A 19,996-nucleotide genomic window follows, 5' to 3' on the forward strand; every position below is an offset into this window, starting at 1 on the left:
GGCTTGACATTTGCTACATTTTGTCAAATATGATTGAATAGAAAATAATTCCCTCGCTTTTAACTTGCAAGGAAGGAGAAAGGCTCAAACCCTGTAATTCTAGTAATAGATGGTATTAACTGACTGTCCAATGCAATCCTTGATGAAGATCACAAGTTGACAAGACCGTAGTGAGGTTGTTGTTTGCAGTGCATCTGCAAAGTGTGTGTATGTGTATATATATATATATATATATATATATATATATATATATATATATATATATATTCGATACACAACACAACATGCTATAGACGTTAACCAGTTAACCTAGTAAAGTGATGCCACAAAATGTCCAATTGCAAAGGTCCTTCTTCTCTCTCATTGTCTTTCAATCAAGAGGAAAGTTCCCATCGTGGGCTAAGGTGAACTGATGTGTACAAGAGCAAGTCCTACAAACCTGTATAATAAACCTGGATAGTTGAGCTTGCAATGACGTGAATGTTTTAGTTTGCCATTGAGATGATAAATATGTATTTATATATATATATATATATATATAACTGACATCTGTGTTGGCAAGACACAGGATAGCATTGGGCAATATATAGCTCTGCAGTTATATGTAATCTCTAGGTGACATTTCCATTAATCAGCTGTGTTAAGGTGCGGCAGTGAGTAGCGGTTTCCTCACAGTTCAATCTTGCATGCTGGGAAGGATTCGTCTTGCATAACAACAGTGCTGCTGCTGGCCAACACCATTATATTGAGGTCCTGCTGTTTCTCGTGTGTCTCCTGGTACCATTCTCGCATGACTTCTGAATCATGAGTAGGAATTAACGTAACCTGAAAAGGATAAAGAGAAAACTTGTAAGTTTTAAAAAAAATATATAATCTATATATGATCGTTGTGACATTTCATTCAAACTTAACCAAAATTATGCTGTGAAGCCCCTAATTATGTAAGTGATGCACAACAGTGATTGACAGTTCAATTTTTAATGGATTCTGCAATTTCCTATTACTCAGTGTGTATTTCTGGATGACAACTGAGAGTGCCATAATTTAGAATTGCATTATAAATAAAGGGAACCTTTTATGAGCAAAAGTACCTTCAAAAAACTCCCTTCCCGTAGCAAGAGCATGGCCATGCACTGCATGTTTATTAAGGATCAGTATCTTCACTTGTGAATAAGCTGAATGATCAGAGGGACAGCCCTCCAGGATGTACTGTATCATGCTACAAAAAATGTGTGTGGTTAAAGGTATTTAATCTTGTGAAAAACTCACCTTGAGGCTGGGTTCACACTATTGCGAATTGGATGCGATTTTTCCAATTCGCATGTCAGAAAATTGTGACCGACTCTCTATGGAGCCGATTCACACATCTCCGGAGCGGCTCTGGTACAAATTCCACAGGAGTCCTGTGCGTCTTCTGGTCTGTTTCAGGTCCGACTTCAGCCAGAAATTTGGACTGAAATCGGATCTGAAACGGTGAACAGGGATGCACCGGACCACCTGCTGCGAGTCACTCCGTACTTCAGTGTGAACCCAGCCTGAACAAAATATTTCAACAGAAGTCCCCATTGGAGATATTTTCTCTTCGCTTACTATATTGAAGACACAACAGAAAGTGAGAGCAAATCTCCAGAGTAAAGGGAAATACCCTTTTTGATACTAAAGGAGGTGTCTACATCAAAAGATTTCTCCTCGCCTTCTGTACCAGTGTCATCCATACAATTTTTACGTTCCAATCACTTTCTGACCCAGCGACACGGTCATTAGAACAAATACAAAGGTTGGAACTTCTCAGCAGGGTCCTAGACAGCAATTAAAACCTGACGAACAGTCTAATGAATATTATCAGTATCAACAAAATGACAAGGAGATTCTTGAGGAGCTAACAATGATCAGTAGTGACCATCATAACATAAACGTTGAATGAAAAGATAAAAAATAAGGCATAAGAAGCAGGACATTGCACATATTTACCTGCATATTACTTCCCCACTGAGCTTTGCCTTCTAGAAGAGCATCCAGCACATTCCGATTAGGTTCTCCAGCTGATGCATCATTTCCACTCACTACATAGTATGAGGATCGTACCCGCTTGAAAAACTCCACATCAACATTCTTGCTGTTGCTGTGATTGGGTATATAGACCAGATCTAGGTATACTGGGGGACCTGGGGGTACAGCTGCAGACTTCGATGATTTCGCAGATCCACCTCCTAAAATCAAACGTTAATAAATGATTATTACCACACCACATTTTTATGTTTTATCTTTTTCTGCCTTTATGTTGGTTTAGTGCTTTTTACCGGCAATGACCCACAATTTGGAAATGCATGCCAAACCCAAGTATGACGCAACATTATGCAGAGCTAGCATCCTTACAACTCTCTAATTTGTAGTTATGTCCACCAGCTGACTCTCTGCTGTAGACTCCATCTATTCGCTCATTCCTATTCTCCCTCCATTAATCACTGTGGGGTTGATTTAACCCCTTAGCACCTACCGTATGCACATATGCGGCCTCGGCTTTAAGGGGTTATACCGGGATGATGCATGTAGCTGCATGCATCATCCCGGTACCATTTTTTATAGAGGGTGGTCAGCTCCTCAGGTATATCAAGCCACTTGGCTGTTATCCCGGAGGAGCGAGAGGGGCAGTCCCCCCTCCCGCCGCTCTTCCTGGGCCTCCCGTCCCTCCGGGAGACCCAGAACACGATTCGGCACTTCCGCCGGCTAGAGTAAGACTGGAAAGAAGCCGGCAACGGCTTTGTTCCAGTCTATCTGTAAACACGGAAGTGACATCAATTCCGGTTTACTCGGGTGCCAATGGCTGCCAAAATGCTTAAAGCGCCCCCATCCCCGCGAACTCGCGCAGCAAAGAAAATGCACACGTAAGTTGCACTGGCATATGGAAAATGTACAAATCACATATGTGAGATATGGCCATTAATTCTAGCACTATACCTCCTCTGTAACTCTAACCTGGTAACCTTTGTTTTTTAAAGCACTGCCTATGGAGGTTTTTAGGTTTTGTAGTTTATCGCCATTCCATGAGTGTGCAGAATTTCAAAGCATGACATGTTGGGTATCTATTTACTCGGCGTAACATCATCTTTCACATTATAAAAAAAAAGTGTGCTAACTTTACTGTTCATTTTTTTCTTTTATTCATTAAAATAATTATTTTCCTAAATTATTTTCAAAATTGCATTTGAAAGACCGCTGCGCAAATTCAATGTGACTTAAAATATTTCAACAATCGCCATTTTATTCTCTAGATTCTCTGCTAAAATATTCATATATATATATATATATATATATATATATATATATATATATATATATATATATATATATATATATATATATATATTTATTTATTATGTTTGGGGGTTCTAAGTAGTTTTCTATAAAAAAAATACTGATTTTACCTTACAAGCAACAAATGTCAGAAATAGGCTTAGTCATGAAAGGGTAAAGGCAAATACTGTAGACTGTGCACTTTGCAAGTGCAGTTGCACTCATTTTCTCCAGAGCTTAGTTAACGTGGTGAAGCTTCACTTTGTAAAGAATATGCAATCAGGTGCAAAGAAAATAAAAGAAAACAGCATTTTTGCTTGCACATGATTGGATGATGGAAATGAGCAGAGCTTCAACACATGTAGTAAGCTCTAGGGAAATTGAGTGCAAAGTCAAAGTGCATTGTCTATTTTCCTTTAGTAAATCAACCCTTGTGTATTCTTGCTAGACTGACAGGAGAACACTAAGGGCCAGATTCAGGTACATTTGTGGCGGCGTATCGCATTTACATTACACCGCCGCAAGTTTTACGGGCAAGTGCTTGATTCACAAAGCACTTGCCTGTAAAGTTGCGGCGGCGTAGCGTAAATCCCTCCGGCGCAAGCCCGCCTAATTCAAATGATTGGGTAGGGGGCGTGGATCATTTAAATTAGGCGCGTTCCCGCGCCGAACGTACTGCGCATGCTCCTTTTTTAAATTTCCCGCTGTGTTGTGCACCGACGTCATTTTTTGAACGTAGACGTGAGTTATGTCCTTTCCTATTCACGGACGACTTACGCAAAAAAAAAAAATTTAATTCGACGTGGGAACGACGCCCATACTTTAACATGGCACGTCTATCTATACGCCACAAAATAGCAGCTTTAACTATACACCGGGAAAAGCCGACTAGCGACGACGTAAGAGAATGCGACGGCCGCGCGTACCTTCGTGAATCGCCGGAAAAAGCTAATTAGCATACCCGACGCGGAAAACGACGCAAACTCCACCCAGCAGGCGCCGAAGTATTACACCTACGATCCGAAGGTGTACGAAGCCGTACGCCTGTCAGATCAAAGCCAAAAGCCGTCGTATCTTGGTTTGAGGATTCAAACTAAAGATACGACGTGGCAAATTTGAAAGTACTTCTTCTGTGAATCTGGCCCTTAGTGACTGGCTACAAGATGGCAAGCAAACTAATAGATGTGCAAAAATGTGTTTTAGGGCACAGAAATAGCTCTAGTTATGGTCACCTACTGTGAATTTTATATAATATTCCTAAAACACCTGTTAGGAAAGTTAAAAAAATTATTTGCAGTGACAGAAACAATGACTGTTCATATGTACAAACTTTACAGCACCTTTTTAAATGGACAGTACAATGATAGAACAAAGGTATACAATAAGTATACATTTTGATTATATATCATAGGGAAACTTTGGTGTATTTTCAGTGAGCAAATATTTTATTTGTTGCAACATTTACATTAAAATAAGATGGAACTTTCACATTTATATATGGTTTCCATGTGTTTTGCAAGGCCTGTCCTGGAATATGATGCTCAGGGACATTCAGTGTCACATTATCTGCCAGTCACTCTGTTGAGCATCCTGTGATAGGCATGGATACATGGAGTTCTGTCTGACATATTAGCTGGCCAACCACTGGTGAGTTTGTCATTAGTGGCTGGACCACTATTAAAACAGCTAAGCCATGTTTTGGAAGGGTACTTTCCCCAGCCCCCCTAAGCTATTACAATCATTCTTCCTCCCTCCATAGCAACTGTAGAGATAAGATATCAGCCACATCATAGGTAGATATTCTCAATGAGACAGCTGCTTTATAGACTATATTGTGTACGAGAAAGAACTATTGTATAGCACTGCCAAGCAGAAAGCAGAATATGCATATTTAATACACAAATATGGCTGCCCTCGTACACATATTCATTATAATTTTAAACTATTCATAGATGCTAGGTTTAAGAAACAATAATGCACATTGATAAGATTATTTACACCCAGCTGATCTCTTCTACCCTTATCGGATATGAAAAAAACTAAACTATATGCTGAAACTAAAATATAAAAAAATTCCCAATTTCTCTAACTGTGCTAACTGCAATCAAATTCATACCTATACTAGAAATTTAGAAGTTAGAGGGTGAATGCTTGAATTTAAAGTGGAACTAAAGGTAAAAATCCTTACCTTCGTTCAAACAGGCTAATGCCTCGGAAGTTCCTGTCATCTTCCTCTTGGCTTGTGGGTGCTTGTCTTTGGCTGTCTTTATTGACCAGGGTGGGATGACATCACTTCCGTGTATGTGCAGGAGTGGAGTCATACTGGCACAAAGGCATTGTGCTGGAATGTATACTGAGTTACATATGTGCAGCTCAGTGTACCGTCACAAAGGGGTTTGCGAACAGGCAGGTAAGTGTATTTAATTGCAGAAGAGACATTGCATGTCTCTGCAATAAAGACCATTTCTGTTTGCAATTTCTTTTTTTTATTTTAGACAAACAATGCAGCTCCACAGTAACAGAAAATACACCAAGGGTGGAAGTAACAGAGCTCTAAATATTATCAAGAGCTCTATTCAAAGAAAATAGGCATAGGTCGGTACACGTAAACATCTTGTACAGCTGTTTAAACATTTAGGAAAAACAGAGTGCAGTACTATTACAACCAATCCATAAAAGGCTCAATTAAAATATTATATACATCACTAGCTACAAATTACAAGTCTAATGCCCTGTACACACGATCAGGATTTCCGATGGGATAAAATCCAATGGAATTTTCCGTCGGAATTCCGTTCAAGCTGCGACGTAAAACACTACGACAAAAATTAAGTTCAATGCTTCCGAGAATGCATTGACTTGATTCAGAGCATGCATGCTTTTTTTCTCCGTCGGAGTTCCACACAAACGAATAGAATTTCCATCGGAAAAAAATAAAACATGTTCTATTTCTAAACTCCAAAGAAAAAAAGTCAGATGGGGCCCACACACGGTCAGAATATCCGATGAAAAAATTCTGTCTGACTTTTTTCATCGGAAATTCCGATCGTGTGTACAAGGCATAAGCCATCCCCAGCTTCATGGCATTGGCCCCAAATTAGCTAATATTTTTTTAAGAGAGCCACTTTGTAAATCTTTCAAATGAGATCCAGACACATTTAGTAGGAGTAGCAATCCACCTAAGCATATTAACTCTGAGGCCGTGTACACACCAGCAAACATGTACGATGAAACCGGTCCGCCGGACCGTTTTCACCGTACATGTCTGCCCGGGGCTTTCTGTACGATGGCTGTACTAACCATCGTACAGAAATCCGCGCGTAAACAATACGCGGGGCGTGTCCGCGGTGTCGCCGCGTCGACGCAGTGATGTGGGCGGGCCTGCCAGTTAAATGCTTCCACGCATGCGTCAAAGTCATTCAATGCATGCGAGGGATGGCGGGCGCTCGGACATGTACGGTAGGTCTATACAGACGACCGAACATGTCCGAGCGGGCAGGATTCCAGCGGTCTGTTTTAAAACAAGTCCAGGAATATTTGTCCGCTGGGAAAAGGCCCGGCGGGCAAATGTTTGCTGGAATCCTGCACGCTCGGGCCTACACATGACCGAACATGTCTGCTGAAACTGGTCCGCAGACCAGTTTCAGCAGACATGTTTGGTCGTCTGTACGGGGCCTAAGTGCTGCAAATAACGACCTTTGCACCTCAATAGTGGTGTGAGCATCAAGGCTGGGTGAATCCAAGTAATCAAAAATACAAGTAAGTGCGTAGTTAAGAATAAAAAAGTACCATATACTACATCCTTTCTGAGACTTAATGCATCCCAATATCTATCTAGTTTTGGATATCGCCAGAGAAGATGTGCTAGGTCATGGAGGAGGACCCACACTTGGGGCTGGGGTTCTGCAGGCCCGGTGCAAAATATGTTCCGCAACGTAAAATTTAAGACTTTAAATATGTCATCATCTGCATAATATCATAATTTTTTTTTGCGAATGTGGAGAAATCTCTGTGCGTTAGGGACAAGGCCAAAAAGCAATACTGGATGCCCATGGTCTACGGGCCCTCAGATGGCATTGCATTAAAGACAGGCATGATATGGTGGACATCACTGCATGGGCTCAGGAACACTTAAAAAAAACACGGCCATGCCATCTAACAATGCAAGATAAAGCTCTATCATGCAAAAGAAGAAGCCATATCTGAACATAATCCAGAAACCCTGCATTTTTTTCTGGAATAAAGTTCATTTAAAAGGGTCTGTTGCAAAGTAGAAAACTGTTCTGTGATCAGGCAAATTTTGAAGAACATTCTTTTGACATTCTTTTTGGCAGGTCCTCCAGACTTGAGAGGAGAGGGACTTTCCAACTTGATGCATCTCTGATGGTGTAGGGGTGTATTAGTGAGTATAGAATGAGCAGCTTGCACATCTGGAAAGTCACCATCAGTGCAGAAAAATATGTACAGGTTTTAGAGCCGCATATGCTTCCATTCAGGCAACGTCTTTTTCATGGAAGGCTTTGCGTATTTCAGCAGGACAATGCTAAACCGCATACTTTGTCTATGAAAACAGCATGGCTTCTTAGGCCGCGTACACACGATCAGTCTAAACCGATGAAAACAGACTGAAGGACCGTTTCATCGGTCCAAACCGACCGTGTGTGGGCCCCATCGGTCAGTTATCCTTCGGTCCAAAAATGTAGAACTTGCTTTAAAATTAAACCGATGGACGCCTAACCGATAGGTCAAAACTGATGGTTAGTACGCAAAAGCATCGGTTAAAAACCTGCGCATGCTCAGAATCAAGTCGACGCATGCTTGGAAGCATTGAACTTCATTTTTCTCTGCACGTCGTTGTGTTTTACGTCACTGCGTTGGACTCGATCGTTTTTTTAACTGAGGGTGTGTAGGCACATCAGACCATCAATCAGCTTCATCGGTTATCCAATGAGAACGGTCCTTCGGACCGTTCTCATCGGATGGACTGATCGTGTGTACAGGGCTTTAGTGTAAGAGTCCAGGTGCATAACTGGCCTGCCCGCAATCCAGACTTTTTACCAATGTTGTTAAAATGAAAAAATAACAAAGGACTGTTGAGCGGTTAGAACCCTATATCGGGCAAGAATGGGACAATATTATACTCCCAAAACTCCAGCAACTGGTTTCCTCAGTTCCCAGACATTTACAGAGTGTTGATAAAAGAAGAGGGGATGCTACACCTTGGTAAACATTGCCCAGTCCAAACTTTTTTGAGATGTGTTGCTGTCATTAATTTCAAAATGACCTTACTTTTTTCTCATCATGGTACATTTTCTCAGTTTAAATATTTGATATGTTTGATTGTGAATAAAATATGGGTTTATGAGATTTGCAAATCGTTGCATTCTGTTTTTATGTAGACCTTTTTGGAATAGGATTGTATTTGATCTTTGTAGAACCGCTTATAAAATATATTTCCCAGTGAATGATGATTTTTTTTTATGTGTACCGTGCAAAATCATTTAAATTATTAAAACCTACTAGCATAAGAGCATTGGCGTGCGCACAGGGTGTGCCAGGTGTGCCCAGGCACACCCTAATCACTCCCTGCAGTGCAGATTCCCCTTGCTGCCCGGTGCCCACTCCCACAGCATGGCTGGCTTCTCTCCTCTCCCATTGGCTACTGCAGTGGGCACACATAGATGATATTTGAGGATGAGTGGGGGAAGGGGTAATGTAATTTACCAGCGTCTTCCCTTTCTGAATGAACACAGTGAGAGATCGGTACCGTGTTTTTGAGCTTTCAGGTGCACACCCTAATGCAACAGGTTGCGCACACCTATGCATAAGAGACAAATTAAATGGATGCACACAGAAGAGCAGAAGGCCTAAACATGGTGGGTAGATTTATGAAAGGAGTAGGGAAAGTTCACTCTCAAACTGCATTTTCACTTATATTAGTGAATTGGGTGAAACAAGGGAAAACTCACTTTATAAAGAATACCAAATCACATGCAAGGAAAATTAAAAATACACTTAAGGTTACTTATCTGCCCTGTCAATTTTTTAAGAAAAGGAAGCCCTGTGACAAAATATTAATGACGAAGCATGTTGGGCGGAGCTTGATGATGTCAATACGTTGCAACTAGGAAGTGCTGTGAGTACTGCTGACTACATTTAGGGAAACAGAGGCAGGCTCTGGATGAGTTTTTATTGTTTCACACAGGTCTTGTGTACCTTTAATGTGAGTGTATCTATTATATTTTTATTCTAAATAAACATTTTAAATAAAGAGCACTATTAGTTTTAATTTTATCTTTGGAGCATATATCTGTGCCCACCTGTGGTGTGATGGAGATGGAGTGGTGATATTGCAGCCATATTTTAAAGGGAAGGGGAATAGGATCTTCTGTGGCATGGAGGAGGAAGTGTATGGACCCATAAAAATGATTTAAAGTGAAAATGAATCTTGTTTATAAATTGGGAAAAGAACACTGAGTGGTGGTATATGTCAATACTTTCCATGCAGGATTCATGTAGAACAGCCTATCGAGACTAAGCACAGAAGAGCATGTTGCATACTTTTGGGTCACGTTTTAAAAAGAGGCAATATCGTATATTTCTGAAGAGGAGGACTTTTATCATTTTCATTTATTATTGTGGCGTGAAGGCGCCGATCTATGTTTTTCACTAAGGTGATTATTGGTTTAATACGTAAATATTACATTTTCAACACTGGTGAACGCTGCATTTCATTTTTGTTTGGTTGATTTATTTGTGTTAGAATAGCACAAAATGTATTGGCGCAGCTCACACTCATTGAGCTCATATATTTTGTATTTTAGTGCAGGAGGATATTTCTATATATATAAAAAAAGAAGCAAATGCCTCTAAATAATGCATAATATACAATTTAATTACTGTACCTGTAGTTCCCGTTTTAGATGATTTCGTAGTATTTATATTTGTAGCATTCTTGGTCTCTTTATCTTTTTCTTCTACCTTTGATGACTTGAGATCTTGGGTTGGGGAAACCTTTGGACCTTTCTCTATAGAGTCTTTCTTTCTGGGAGCTGCAGTCTTTGCACTCTTTTCCATGGTTTCCTTGATAGGCCCAGGTTTCGGAGAGGCTGCTGCAGTTTTTGATTTACTATCACTTTTCCGAGCTGGAGAAGATGACTTTGTTTTGCTTCCGACTTTCTTTGTTTTTCCTTTTTCCTTAATGTCCTTTTTCATAGGTTTGCCTAAGTTATGGTCTACAGGAAGAGTCTCTGGGTCCATCATTGAGACATCAGGGTGCCTTGGAGATGGACTTGGATCTTGCATTGGAATAGGAGGAGGATCCATGTGTTTATAAGTTACAGTTTTATCAGTAGGAATAGTCTCAGATTCGTCTTCGGAATCTATGTTTGCATCTGCTGTTATAGACGGACATTCTTCTGTTTCAGGTGGGACATCAGAATCTGTCTGGGATGGGGCTGATTCACTTACAGATGTTGGGGGTGTTTCGTCACACTGGCGGGATTTCTGTTTTCCTCCTGAAGGAGGCTGCCCTCCTCCAAGTTGAGTTATGGGTTTTTCCCGTTCTTGTTCCTCACTTGCAAACCATTCTAAAGGATTTGGGTTAATGAAAGAAGGTGACAGTTCTGTTTTTGGGTGCTTATATTCACAGGCAGTCACAAGACAAAGGTCAACCTCTTGCCTGTGTTCAGCGAAAGGTGATTTGTCTAAGGGAGAAAAGCGGTCATTTGCTTCACTGGAATAGCCATAAGCATCACCTAAATTGTCTTTGCCATCAAGTCCTGCTGCATAAGCAAAGGGGTTTGTATTATAGAGAATTGTGGGTTCCTTAACTACTGAATTTAAAGCTCTCATTTGAAAGCTTTCTTGTTCATCAGCCCCAGCTTCTAATAATAGGGCCTCTGAACTATGATCACTCAAATGTATCTTCTGTGTAGGATCTGTTGAGCCTGGGGACTGTCTTAGTAAAGATGGTGTTGAAGTTAATGGAGAAACATCTGCTCCAGGGGAGAACTGATCATCCTTAAAATAATCTGGCTCAAGTATTGGTGGAGAATACAAGGGCATGTCAGAATTTTGAATCACATCTTTTAAAGAATCATCTTCTTTTAAAGGAGAAGAAGTTTGTGAGTGTTCAGAGGTTGACGATGGAGAGCCCTCCACATGAGCTTCAGCAGCTGGTTGTTTATTTTTTTCTACAGCATAAAAATCATTGTCCACTGAAATGTTATTTCCAAAATAAGTGTCATGATGGTCAGAGGGGCTGTACTCAACTTCCGTTGGTCCATTTTCTGATATGTGAAGCATGCTGGAGGCAACTGCAGGATGCTCAGGTGATTGTCTGCTAAAATCCATAGCAAATGATTGCTCTGGTGATTCCTGACTGAATTCCATAGTTGACTGTTCTGGTGAGCGCTGCTCTTGCATTGATGCTGAGGATTTTCCCGTTCTAGGTGAAAAATCTGGGGGAGATATTGACATTGGACGGGGACATTCCTCTCGAGACGGTGATATTTCCGTTTCTTGAAATGTTGTGGGAGTCTGAACAACTGAAACTGATAGAGAGTCATCTACTTCAGTGGAATGAGGTGATCCGACTTCAGCGTGAAGTGAAGGAGATACATCATCAGTGGTTGGTTCTGGGAATGAACTAGTAGCAACAGAGGCTGTGGAAACTGAAGCAACACCTTCAATGTGGGAATATGTATCTTCTGCCACAACTTCATCTACAGGTGTGGCAGACTTATCAGACGCAGTGCCCTCAGAAATTGACATTTTTGTGTCCTCCTTAAATGAGATGAATGGATTGGTATTTATTTGAGTGGGAGAAACATCTCCTGAAAGCTTTCCACCATCCAGTAGATGGCATGCTGCATGCTTGCCATTATAAGTATTTGTCTCTACACCAAATAATTTACTAGAGAAAAGTTCACTCTTTTCACCATGTTCCTGAGAAATGGCATCAGACAGCATTTCAGATACAGGACTAATCTGAGAAGAGGAATGCTCATCGACAGTGCTTCCATGACCAGAAGATGATTTAGTATTAGTAGTTAAAAATCGGTCATAGGTTATCTCTGATCCTATCAATGGTGGGCTGCGCAATGGAGATAATACTTTTTCTATTGGGGATTCTGAATCTGGCACTGGCTCATCCATAGGACTTATTTGGGGACTTTCACTCCTTTCTTTGGTATCAGAAAATTCAAAGACAATAGGAACAGATGTCTTTTGCAATGTTTCTGGTGGTAGGTTTGAAGCTTTTTCATCGGTCGGTGACTGATAATAAGGTGTGTGCCCAGCACTTCCAGCGGCAGATTGAGAAGGAGAAGCTACTTCAAGAATTTTATCATCTGGGGAAGGACACTGTTCAGTTATATCTTGTTCATGGTCATGTAAAGGTGGTAGGATACCAAGATCTGATGTTTTTATTTCATTAGGAGTAAGATCAAAATTAACACTTCGCTCACTTAAAGGTGTTTTAGATATTGGTGAAGGAGGAGCAGGACTTTTACTTGGACTTAACCTTTCTTCCAGATCATAATCATCCTGAATTTCCAGATTTGTGGAACCTTTCACATCAAGGTGTCCATGAGTATATGCATCCCTCAGTGATGACTTGGAAAATTTGTCTTCCTCCAAAGAGGATGGAGGTGAGATAGTAGAAGCTGAAGCATTGTATTCTTTGCCATCGGTAGCATCTGTTTTAGACACATCAGATAACCCATTCAAACCTTCAAGAAGTGGTGATACTCTGGTTCTGTCATACTCCTGGGAATACAAGCTGGCCTCATATTTAGTTATATTGACATATTCCTGAGATGGAGATTCACTTTCTTCATTATTTGTCTCATCACTCATTACATCTCTGGGTGTTGACATGTCATCCATTGGTGTTGGTTCGCTAGAGATTTCAATAGTTGAATGAGTAAATCCAGAGGTGGCAGTAAATTCCTCTGGCTGATCTTCTCGGTTTTCTTCATCGGATGCAGTTGCTTCACTTTCAGAGCCACCAGGTAAAGTTTCATCATGAATTGAAGCCCCTGGTTCAACAGCTGGGGACTGGGGCTCAGAGGTCTTGGATGGTGTTGAAGACAGGATATACTTATCTTCGTTGTCACTAACTATTTCTGACTTGTCTTTTATAGCTGTTAGATAATGGTCTTCAGCTTCCAGCTTTTCAGTTTCATCATCATCCTTTGCATCATCTGTTTTGTCTTCCTCCACCTCTTCCTCTGTTTCGTCAGCTTCAACCTTTTCAGCACTTTCATCAATGTCTTCTTCAGCTTGTTCTTCTGCTGTCTCAGAATCAATCATGTCTTCATGTTTACTCTTCAAATGCTTAACTACATCACTTTCTACCTCTTCCTCAGTTTCATCAGTTTCGGCAAACTCACCAGTATGATGTTCTACCAGTGAGGCTCTTTCTTCAATATCTTCCATTTGTTCTTCAACTTCTTCTGTCTCAGCTTTTTCTTCATAATCACCAGCTTCTGATGATTCCTCCAAACCAGTTCCTTCATCTTCAAACTTGTCAATTTCACCCACCCTGTGTTTCTCGATTACCTCCAGTTCTTCTGGAGTCTGCTCACATTCACCTTCCATTGTAGTTATTCCTTCATCTGGTGAGTCTGCGGGTTGTTCACTGCTAGTGTTTTCATTTTTGATGGTGTAAGATTCAGTTTGTACTATGACAGGTTCATCTATGGGTGACAGGGCTTGAAGGTGGGATTTCAGTTCTTCATTTATGATGCCTTCATTCTGAAGCTCTTCAAAGTCTTTTGTTAAATCTTCAGGAGATGACATGAGGGATCTTTCTGCCACCATTTTATCTATACTTCCAGTTGCTATAGCTAAAGCAGCAACGGAGGCTGTTGCTGCAACAGCTGCAGTGACAGCAGCTGCCCCTGTAGCTGCCAAGGACTTCTTCTCAGTTACTTTCTTATTTACCTTTGTTTTGTCCTTTGACTTGACTGGAACTGCTGATTCTTTAATCACAGATTCTTCTTTCTTTTGAGCCTTTGCCTTAACAGCAGGCTTTTTAGCATCCAGTGTTGCTGCTATTTTCTTTGACTCTTTAGCGGGCCTTTTAACCTCTTTTTTGGCATCTTTCTCTTCCTTTTTTTCCTTATCCTCTTTTTTTACCTCCTTTTTCACTTCTTTCTGAGGTGTTTCTTTTTTCACTTCTTTTTTTATTTCATGTTTTTCTTCCTTTTTGATCTCTTTTTTGGCCTCTTTTTTAGGTTTATCCTCCTTTTTTGATTTATCTTCTTTAACCTCTTTTTTGAGTTTCTCTTCCTTTATATCTTTCTTAGGTTTATCTTCTTTAATTTCCTTTTTGTGTTTAACCGGCATTTTTTCTTCTTTCTTTGTGGTTTCTTTTTTCACGTCTTCAGGTTTTGCCTTAACTTCTTTTTTCACTGCTTTTTCTTTAACAGCTTTGGGTTTCACATCTGTTTTCTGTTTCTCTGCCACTTCTGGCTTAATTATTGATTCTTCTTTGTTCACAGCATTTTTCTCTGTTGAGAACTTTGCCTCAATTTTCTGAACCTTTTTCACTAAAGTTTTGTCCTTGCTCTCCACTTTTTCTGATTGATCAAGTTGGCTTTTGACTATGTCAGCTGGCTCTTCTTTAGATTCCTTTTTATTAGGTTTACTGGATGTTGCTTTTGAGGACATTTTTAAGCTCTCCTTGCTTTCTGCTCTCTGCTTAATCTTTGTCTGTTTTACAGCAGGGCTTGATATATAGTCACTTAGATCCTTCTGTGTTATCACGGGCTGTTTCAGAAAGTCTAGATGTTTAAGCTTTTCAAGTCCTTCGAGTATCTGGTATTGAGTTGTATTTCCTGGAAACAAAACTCTAACTATTTTTTCTAAAGGATTTGATGGATGCCATACGATAAGGGAAGAAATTGAAGTTAAGTAATTAACTGGGATCTCAACTTCCTGACCATTAGGAAGCACTAAGCCAGCTTTATCGTTATTGCTACCTGACCACTGCTGCATAAAATACTGGGTTTCTTTACTACCTTTTACTGGGTTCAGCACATACATCTCAAGTTTTCCTACACCCATTTTCTGAAATAAAATAATGGGCTCAATTGTGTTTCCTACATTTCTGAATAGAGGTTCCGGCCTCATGGAGAGTTTATTTAAGTACTGAAGAGTAGAGCAAGCTTCCTCTATGCTTCTTCTAACTTTAAAATTTGGTTCTGGGTTTTTCAGATTATCTGGTACATTGAGAAACACGACCCCAAGGTCTGGAGAGATTAGGTTTTTCATCCAGTCACTGTTAGTTGTTGACCCTTGAGACTGTTCCTCTTCCAGTTCAGCCATCTTTCTTTGAAGCATACTGTTAATACCTGGCAGGTTGTCATCTCCAATATGTGTAAGCAATATAGAATCCACTCTGTCTAAATGTCTAATGAGTTTCCAGAAGCAAGATTTTCTTTCAGATCCACCATTAACAAGCATATTAAATCCGTTCACTGCAAACAAAGCAGAATCTCCCCTACCCCCAGGGAATATATAACAGCATGGCTTTGAGAGCTTCAAGAAGCCTCCGGATGTGGGTGGTTCTAAGATATCAAAAGGTGATGGTATTTCTACTGACTCTGAAAGGTATTCTGTGAATTCAGAAAGTCCTTCCATTTCAGGCAAAACTGATGAGGAATTAAGTTTGATGTTTATGAAGTCTTGAAGATTGTGTCTGTCCAAATTGGAATCCTTCCAGTGTCCTTCTTCAGGGCAGTAGAGTGTAAGACTTGCTTTGTTTGCAGGGTGTGTATTGCTCAATAGTTCACCAATCTGGTTTTAGGGGAAAATATAAAGGAAATGTTAGGTACCATTAGACTATTCGGTTCAGTACTAAGAAAGTAAAAATGACAATGTGTCATGGGGAAGGCAAGTGGGACAATCAAGTAAATCCCCCCTTTGACTACTGAATAATGCAGTCTGGCTATGAAGGCTCTTTCTAATGAATAAACCAAAGCATTTGTTTAGATTTCATGCATTTTTCTTTTCTGGGCAGGGAATACCTACTTAACTATTCTGCTAAACAATAAAACATTTGAACCATAATGGCTGTTTCTGCATTTTCCTATAATTTAACCTAGGATTCTATTGTAACAGTAATACTGTACCATAAGTGTTTTAAACAACTAACCAGTCACCCAAAATCTCACAAAGAAGGAAAAGTGCCCATCTCAGCAGCATTTAGATTCTTCCTTCTGTTTTAATCATAACTAAAACAGCCTCAGCTGGTATCTAGGTGGTTTCTCTAAGTGAAATATACACTGTCCTGTAAAGCAGTTTTGCTATATAAGGCCTAAGCTCTTTTAAACTAAGGCATACAATAAAATATAAAATAATTTCTTTAGGCTTATTTGTTAAGGCAATGCAAAGAGCATTGGAAATGAAAAAATGAAAACAGTATTAAAAAATGCAAAGTTCTAATTATTGCTGTCAGCAATGTTAATTTCCTCGACTAAAACATTTTAGTCTACTAAATGAATACGATTTTAGTCCACTAAAATACGACAAGAACAAAAACAATTGAGATGACTAAAATACGACTAAAACTAAAATGACATTTTATTCAAAAGACTAAAATGAGACTAAAACTAAAAAGCAATTTTAGTCAAAAGACTAAAACTAAATAGAAATTTGACTTCAAAATTAACACTGGTCTGTAGTGCATGTTCATACCTCAATACTATAAATAATAGCATATTCAATTCTTCACTCCAGCAGTATATAATGAGTTTGGAAATTGTAGAGAAATGTTAACTAATGCATTACAGTTTAATTAAACCCATTCGACTTTAGATGACTAAAATGAGTTTTAGTTGACTAAAATGTACTCGAGATTTTAGTCGACTAAAACGTAGGACATTTTAGTTGACTAAAATCTACTGGAGATTTAGTACTGGAGAATACTAAAATGGGACTAAAATTAAAATGCCATTTTAGTCCTAAGCCTAAGGCCCCGTACACACGGCCGAGGAACTCGACGTGCCAAACACATCGAGTTCCTCGGCGTGTTCAGTCCTGGAGCCGCCGAGGAGCTCGGCGGGCCGAGTTCTCCCATAGAACAACGAGGAAATAGAGAACATGTTCTCTATTTCCTCGCCGAGGTCCTCGTCGGCTTCCTCGGCCGAAAGTGTACACACGGCCGGGTTTCTCGGCAGAATTCAGCTCTGAACCGAGTTTCTGGCTGAATTCTGCCGAGAAACTCGGTCGTGTGTACGGGGCCTATGACTACAACTAGATCGAAATTTGCTGCCAAAATTAACACTGGCTGTTATTGGTTGTTTTGTTGGGTGCTGTAGCTTGCACTTGCTCTTTGTCATGCTATTGATTTACTTTTGGCTCACAATAAGCTAAAGAAAAAGAGAATGACCACATGAACTAGTCAGATGATATATCATACCTCTTGATCTGTAAAGATCTCAATGAAATTTTGGAAAGAAAAAGATCCAGACTGAAGGATAAGTTCGCCGGTGTTTTCAAAACACTGTCCGGTTAACACCAAAAGTTTGTGTCTTGCAGCATCTGTGATCATTAATCGCACCTGTAAGGAAAGATGAAAGTGAATGTTATTGTAGTTTTATATCAAGACTGTTTGTTTCCTCACCATGTCACTGCACAGGTAATATGGAATGTGATCATGTATTATTGCTACAACTATTATATTACATATAAATATACAGTATATGATTTATTAATTTAAAGTGGATGTAAACCCAATTCATGAAATTTGAGCTGGGCACATATATCTGCAGTATTTTGTTATCTCTTTTCAATGAGCCAAGTCTTATAGCTCTCTTCTGAACGGTTCCTCTGTTATCAGCCTGAGAGATCCTGAAATATTTTTTGACTTTTTAGACAAAAGCAGACAGAGGCCCAGATTCTCAAAAAAGCGCCTATCTTTAGGCTGACGTAGCGTATCTCAGATACACTACGCCGCCGTAACTTAGAGCGGCAGGTCCCGTATTCAGAAACATCTTCCGCTCTAAGTTACGGCGGCGTAGTGTATGTGATACGCCGTAAGCCCGCCTAATTCAAACTAGACTGGTAGGGGGCGTGTTGTGTGTAAATGTTTTGTGACCCCACGTAAATGACACTTTTATCGAACGGCGCATGCGCACGCATGCTCAGTATCACGTCAAATTTTCAAAATAAATTGTGCCCGCTCAATGCCTAGTCGACGTGAACGTAACTTACGTCCAGCCCCATTCACGGACGACTTACGCAAGCGACGTAAAACACGACGCTGTTCCGACGTTTCCGATGTCCATACCTAACATGACTTACCCCTGCTTTATGAGGGCTAACTTTACGCCGGCGTATGTCTTATGTAAACGACGTATTTTGATACGCCGGGCACACGTACGTCCGTGAATCGGCGGATCTAGCTCATTAGCATATTCAACGCGGAAATCTACGGAAGCGCTACCTAGCGGCCAGCATAAATATGCACCCTAAGATACGACGGTGTAAGAGACTTACGCCGCTCGTATCTTAGCCAAATTAATGCCAAACTGATTCTAAGAATTAGCCGCATAGATACGACGGCTCTCATTGGGACTTACGACGGCGTACATGGGGCTACGCCATCGTAAGTCCTTTGAGAATCTGGGCCAGAATCTTTTGTCAAAGGAGGTTGCTAAAATAGATTAGCAGAGAGCAGCTCCTATTACAAAACAGCTCTGAGAGTCTCTGCCTATGATGAGAGGGGGTGTGTGCCTTTTCTCCAATCAGCAATGTTAACTATGTTGGCTGTATGCCCGGACATCACACTGTGTTAACCAGGAAGAGAAAATCTCCTAACACGATCTCAACTTTCTAAACAGTATATAAATGTGAACACAGCAGATATACATATAAAACCTATGTAGGGAGGTTTGGTTAATCTCTGTGTATAATCTGAGGCTGTTCACTTCACTTGGTGTATGATGGGTTTACATCCACTTTAAGGTAATTAATAGAACACATAATAACAAAAGTATAGGTTATAGCACAGTGGCCTAGGGTTAGCATCTTTGTCTGGCTGCAATAGAGTCGTTTGCTTGAATCGCAACCATGATACTACCTACTTGGCTTTTGCATGTTCTCCCTATGCCTGTGTGGGTTTCCTCTAGACTTCTGTCTAAATTTGCCCTAGTATGTGTATATATCAATGTGAGTTAGGGCCCTATTTGAGGCCAAGGACTGATGTAAATGCAATATATATATGAATGAATGAAAAACTTATATAGCGCGGCACATGCGAACTGAATCGCCTCTGGGCGCTAGTTGTTCGTGTCTCAAGACATCAGAAGAGCAGAGTTTTGATCTGCTTTCTGAAAGACAGGTGGTTTTCCTCCAACCGAATGCTGGTTGGTAAAGCATTCCATAGCCTGGGACCTTGAAAAGCAAACCTTCTTTCTCCTTTGGACTTGTATTTGGTTTTTGGAACCTTGACCAGATTTTGGTCGGTGGATCGCAAAATGCGGTTGGAATTGTGAGGTTTGATCTTGTCGCAAAGATATTGCGGAGCCTTCCCATGGATGCACTTATGCATGGATGCACTTATATATGTGTGTGTAAAGCCCTGCATAAATTGTCATACACAAGTACCTCAAATAAATAGTTACATAAGTGCTCAGCATAAATGAGTACACCCCAACAGATTTGTCAGAAAACATTTACTTTACTTTCA

General features: G+C 40.2%; 1 protein-coding gene across 1 annotated transcript in view; it reads right to left on the minus strand.

The window, feature by feature from the left end:
* Window positions 1–267: 267 nt before the first annotated feature.
* Window positions 268–19,996, minus strand: part of MAP1B (microtubule associated protein 1B) — a 101,833-nt gene continuing 82,104 nt past the window's right edge. The window contains exons 4-7 of the mRNA XM_040341465.1: window positions 17,726–17,866; window positions 10,200–16,101; window positions 1,972–2,210; window positions 268–825 (exon numbers count right to left, since the gene is read on the minus strand). Of these exons, the coding sequence (XP_040197399.1) occupies window positions 670–825; window positions 1,972–2,210; window positions 10,200–16,101; window positions 17,726–17,866 (6,438 nt within the window). The 3' untranslated portion in view covers window positions 268–669. The remainder of the gene's footprint in view (window positions 826–1,971; window positions 2,211–10,199; window positions 16,102–17,725; window positions 17,867–19,996) is intronic.

Source organism: Rana temporaria, chromosome 1 (assembly GCF_905171775.1).
Source record: "Rana temporaria chromosome 1, aRanTem1.1, whole genome shotgun sequence".
Classification (NCBI taxonomy): domain Eukaryota; kingdom Metazoa; phylum Chordata; class Amphibia; order Anura; family Ranidae; genus Rana; species Rana temporaria.